The 5626-nt window shown below is 35.8% G+C and overlaps 1 protein-coding gene across 1 annotated transcript; it reads right to left on the reverse strand.

Moving 5' to 3' along the window:
* Window positions 1-599: 599 nt before the first annotated feature.
* Window positions 600-5252, reverse strand: LOC107805007 (uncharacterized). The gene is made up of 4 exons (XM_016628978.2): window positions 4868-5252; window positions 4488-4548; window positions 4250-4394; window positions 600-1100 (listed from the first exon to the last, which is right to left on the reverse strand). The coding sequence occupies exons 1-4, from the start codon at window positions 5085-5087 to the stop codon at window positions 852-854; spliced, it is 675 nt and encodes a 224-aa protein (XP_016484464.1). The 5' UTR covers window positions 5088-5252; the 3' UTR covers window positions 600-851.
* Between the last annotated feature and the right edge of the window lie 374 nt (window positions 5253-5626).

The following is a 5626-nucleotide window of genomic DNA, read 5'->3' on the forward strand; positions in this document are numbered from 1 at the left end:
TCCCAAAATTAAGACAGAAGTTACAAAACTTAAAACATGAGATAAAGATGATCGTTAATGTTTTAGAAACTGAAAATTAATTCTGTAGTTACTATATTTGAATTTGAGAAGCAAATAAATGATACTGCAAATATGCTAGTCACGTTTTGGTCTCTTTCATATCTTATTCCTTTTCAGAAAATAAAAAGGAACCAAGTCATAAGAAATTCAAGAAAAAAGAAACAAAGACTTGAAGAAGGACCAAGTAAGGGACATAGCAAACAGGACGTGTACTGCTGCAACACTTTACCAGCATTCATATTAGTAATATTCTTGCTTCTAAAACTCAAATGTACTAACTACAGAATTGATTAAAAAGTATATGGAACAGTCATCTTTATTTACATGTGTTTAAATTTTGTAACCTCTATTTTAATTTTCAGATTTAAGAATTTTGTAACAGCTAGGATGATTATGTAATTTTTGGGGGCATATAATTACAATACTCTGAGGATGCGACATGGTAGCTCAAATCTTTTACTGTAAGAAAAGTCAAAGAAATGAATTCCAAATTTCAAGCATTCGAATGTCACTTGAAGAATTTGATTCGAGAATCATGCTTGAAATAAAAAAAAATTGATATTTCTTGTAGTAGAAATCCTCGCAACACAACTTGGCCGTAGCATAAAGAATCATAAGAAGAGAATATAAGGCCGAGGTTACTCTGGTTAGTATTTTCTACACTCAGATACAGAAAACTGGCATTCAATACTGAATTTATAGTTTAATTTGGAAAGAAAAGGAATCTATTAGAAGATATGGAAAAACTAATCAAAGTGCAAGAAATTCAAAATACTAATAGAAGCAGAGAATTAACTGCCCATAGCCATCAAGAACTCACCCTCACAAACCACATCCGCTCCTACATATGCCTTCCCTTCCATTTTTGCAATTCCGAAACGTTTTTGCAGCTTGATCAGTGTCATTCTCATTACCAAAGTATCTCCGGCCACCACTGGCTTCCTGAACCTCACTTTGTCTACTCCAGCGAAAAAGAAATTCTCCCGGGAGCCTCCCACTTCAGGTTGGAGCATAACTATGCCACCAACTTGTGCCATTGCCTAAATTAAACAGAAATGGACACCCATCAGAATCTAATAACGAAACAACAAAAGTGAGGCAACCAAAGAACAAAAGTAAAGGGAAGAAATGAGCTTGTCCATTTTACTAAGGTAAAGGAAAGAGAAGATAATTGTGACTGGTCTTTTGCTTTGGTCTTGAACTTGTTGATATGCTTTAGGTGATGAAGCAAAGAGAAGATAACTATCACTGGTCTTTTGCTTTGGAAACCAGACCAACGTCTTTTTGTTTAATCTCTCTTTATTTATTTTATGCCTCATGAAAATTTTATAAAAATGGGGGTTTGATTGTTGTGCAAGGAAATAAAGAGGTTAGGGCTTAAATCATTTTTAAAAAAAAGGACAAGATGTAAATCACAAAAAAAGGATACACTTAAGGGGTGCAAACTGCAACGGACTCAAGCTGCATTAGTGAATAAAAAGCAATTTTTATCAGAGGACGAGAATATCAAAATAATAGAATCACATATCATTTTTTTTATCGGTGCATTCCTCATTGACGTCTATAGAATCACATATTATCATTTGATATGATAACATTAACTCTAGCGCTGAAGGTTCCCAACAGGAGTAGATTGTAATATTTATCATGAGGAATATGGAGTTGACACAAGTGCTATTTACTCTCACCAAACTAACAGGCATACAGATGCACCGAAGAACCAATAGAAAACAACATGCTAACCGCTACCAGAAGAACTTTAGAAGAGCTGCAGTAGTTAATAGTTATAGAAATTCTTTTGTAGTAATATTAAAATTCCAAAACTATCTGGACACTGTTACACTCTATCACACATTTTCTTCCATGCTGAGACAACATCATGTCCATGAAGCTTTGCTGCTAAAGGTTTCCAGCAAGTGTAGCAGTCATTCTTAGAAATAAGGGGTTTCTATAAATACAACTACTAATTTCTTGACACGTACATATGTCACATAATATATTTTTTTCATTTTTTCACATTTCCTTATGCTCTCTATCCGTCTCCTACCCCCCCCCCCCCACACACAACCACACACACACACACAAAAAAAAACATACTAACAAACCTTAAATTTGATAGACTTTTATCTGCTCCTTCCGCTCCATTTTCTTGATATAGTGTGGTGGAATTGCTCACCACAGTCATCTTTGCCCCATTAAAGCATGAGCACAAAATTGGTACTTGGAGGTATTAGCACCACCACCGTGGATCGTGCTGATACCTCGGATTTAGCCAAAAGCCTATAATTTAATATTGCCTTTTTGTAGTTTGAAAATTGGGCCTTCGCCGTGGAAATTGAGGTTGGTAAAGCAAGAAAGAGAGTGAAAAAGAGGGGGTGTGGTACTATTGTGTGGCACAAAGCAGAAAGCTTTAGATGGCATGGGGGATTGTGTTCATGGCTTCTCTACAGTTTCCCTCCCTCCCTTCTTTGTGATGTTTGGGCTGTGTTGCATATCTCTTAATAGTTATATAAACCCAAGAAGTTATATGAAACTATTGAAGGACTTTTGCTGGAATTTGGTAAGAAAACAGAGAAAAAGGAGAGAAGCTGTTAGAGGAGCCAACATGGAGGACATACTGCAAAGGATGGAAATCTGACAATGCAATAAGAAAAATGATTATGGACCCACCCAAAGGTGTGACCTAGCAGTCAATGAAGTGAGAGGAGAACATGAGGTCTAAGGTTCAAATTCCAACAGAGGAAAAATACTATTTCTCCCATCTGCGTAAGCTTTGGTGGGCAAGTTACCCAGTACTTGCACTGATGGAGGTAGCAGGTACCCGGTGGAATAGTCGAGGTGCGCAAGCTGGGACCAGGTACCCGATAGAATAGTCAAGGTGCGCACAAGCTGACCCAAACACTAAAGCCATAAAAAAGAAGAATGTGGACCTGCTGAATGGTAAATTTTGGACCCAGGAGTGATGGGTAATTTTAAAGAATCCTTGTTGTTTGGCAACGAAAAAAAATTAGAGTGAATAGATGGTTTTCGGTCAGAGAGAGATGAAAGGAGGAGATGTGGTGGTTGCTGGTGGAGATGGGCAGCGACAAGGAAGGGAGAGAGTAAGTGTGAGTTAAAGAGGCTGCATTTTTAGGAGAAAGGATTTTAGGAGACTTTTAACTTAAGTCAATTTCAGGTCACGGTGTTAAAGAGGCTGTATTTTCTAACTTGCTTTTGGCTTCTCACGTGCTCATATGCACTTTCTCTGTTGTCAACAACCAAGGTGGTAATAGATACAATTTGAACCAGAACAAGGGTTGCACGCAAAGTTTAAGTGTGTACCACAAGTTCAAAGAGGTATTTATGTATTATCCCCCAAAATAACCTAACGATCTTTCTAAATATTTTTCAAAAGCGATGTTAATTGAGTTTGTATGTTGGCTAGAGGATTACAGCCACACAAAATGGTCCCGTAAACTACCTAAGAACATAAAATGCTCTTAAACATGTATATGTGTCAACATCTTAAATAACATTTCACTTAGACAAGACAATGTGGTCATAATGAGAAGATCATTAACAGTTTCTTCATTTTTATTAGGTCAATTCACAGGCAGAGCAGGCACACCATTTAGCTGTTTTACTTCTCTTTTCAATTTGAGGATTAGTTTCATCTTTAGTCCACCTTTGACCAGGATTAGAAAAAAGCAAGGTGAAAAAAGAACTTAATTACTTTCACTCAGTACAAATTTCTGAAACACTAGAGAAAGTATTCAAGTTTGAAGCCTGAGAGATTGAGAAACTTCATCTATTGTGTGAACTACACCTTGAAATTAACTATATAATGATTTTGTCTAGCTAACTTTGTACAGTGAAGCCACTTTATCCTATTTTCTGAATAAACTGCACATAAGAGATTACTTTTGCTGATACTTGTTACAGATGTTAATTTTCTTTTCAAAAAAGAGATTGCTTTTGATGAATCGTGAACTACTTGAAGTTTTATGTTTGCAAGTGCTGGTACTTTATATATAACATAATAATAAGTGGCGCTAAAATTAGAAAGAAGCAAACATATAATTTTGAAGAAGGATCTCTACTTTTTTGAACATTCAATAAGAATAGACTTAAAAAAAAGTGAAACTTCCCACCAATGTTAAAGCATATAGCCATTATCAATCATGGAATGAGAAGTGAATGAGATATATACCTCAACCATGAGGACACCAGGCATGATTGGCCTCTCAGGGAAATGACCAGGAAAAAAATTGTCATTAATTGTCACATTCTTTATAGCCACAGCTGATACTCCCGGATTGTATTCAATCACTCTATCCACTAGTAGAAATGGAAAACTGAAATTCATGCAACTCATATAAGTAACCCCATACATATATATCCAAACAAAGAATTTTAAATAATGTTTGCAATAGAGTTTAATTTTGTACCGATGGGGCAAAATCTCACGAATCTGATTGATATCCATCACAGTAGGAAATGCTGGGTACCCTACAAATAAACCAAGAATCAAACTTTAACACTAGAACAAAAAGAATTTGTTCTCAAACAGTTTCTTTTTTTCGAATTTCTTGTCCAAACACGTTTTCCTTACTTTCTTTTAAAAAAATAAAATAAAAATCTCAAGACACAAAACAAATTCTTTCACAACAATTCCAAGATCAAGGTTCCTAAAAACTACATTTAAACACTCACAAAGAACAATACTAAACCAATCTTTTTCATACTCAATCAAAACAGATGAGAATAAATAGGCTAATGCATAATCAATTCAAACAGATAAGAAAGAATGGGGCCGGCAAATGCATACTCAATTCAATTGGGGTTTCAGATTTGGAAGTTGCATCATTTTCAGGAGAGGCACAGTTGGTGATGAAGCTATTCTTGAAATGGTTTTTCAAGGAATGTGATCTTGAGACAACAAGTGATTGTTTGAGCATTGATCTTTTCAAAGGAAGTGAGCCATTCTCAAGGTTTCTGTGAGAACTGAGAGTGGAGAAGAGAGATTGTGACAGAGCTGCAGAAGCCATTTATGTATGTGTGTATGTGTGAATGAAGAAAGGTTGTGGGGGGGGGGGGAGCGAGAATTAAGAAGTGGGGGGTTTGAGGAATTTAAGCGTGAAGATTGGCCGAGTGAAGAAAGGTGAGAGATGAGAGTGAAGTGTGGAGCAGAGGCGGAGCTAACAACAATTGGTGACAGTAGGGATGTTGAACAAGTTAAAAAAGTAGAGGGAGCCTCATCCAATGCAAATACTTATTTCAAGTTTTGTTGTATCCGAAACGGGGCCAGTATTGGAAATAATGAATAAATATTTCTTTCTATTGATACAAAATCTTTTACAGTATTTTTTTTTTTTATAAGAAAGATACTTAATATGTAGTCCCTCCGTTTTTATTTATGTGAATCCATTTAATTAGGCACAGAGTTTAAGAAAAGACAAAAGATTTTAAAATTTATGAACCCATTTAACTGGGTACGGAGTTTAAGAAAAGAGAAAAGACTTTAGAACTTGTGGTGTAAAATGAGTCACATATATTTTGTGTGGCTTTTACCAAATAAGGAAAGAGG

This window comes from Nicotiana tabacum, chromosome 2 (genome assembly GCF_000715075.1).
Source record: "Nicotiana tabacum cultivar K326 chromosome 2, ASM71507v2, whole genome shotgun sequence".
NCBI classification, from domain to species: domain Eukaryota; kingdom Viridiplantae; phylum Streptophyta; class Magnoliopsida; order Solanales; family Solanaceae; genus Nicotiana; species Nicotiana tabacum.

Bases quoted from the DNA above. Each gene is read 5' to 3' on its own strand.
- LOC107805007 (XM_016628978.2), bottom strand. From the start codon at position 5,087: ATGGCTTCTGCAGCTCTGTCACAATCTCTCTTCTCCACTCTCAGTTCT. The intron at 4,395-4,487 runs GTACAAAATTAA...CATGAATTTCAG, and splicing joins CGTGAGATTTTGCCCCATCG to TTTTCCATTTCTACTAGTGG. The intron at 1,101-4,249 runs GTATATATCTCA...TGTTTAATTTAG, and splicing joins CTGGTGTCCTCATGGTTGAG to GCAATGGCACAAGTTGGTGG.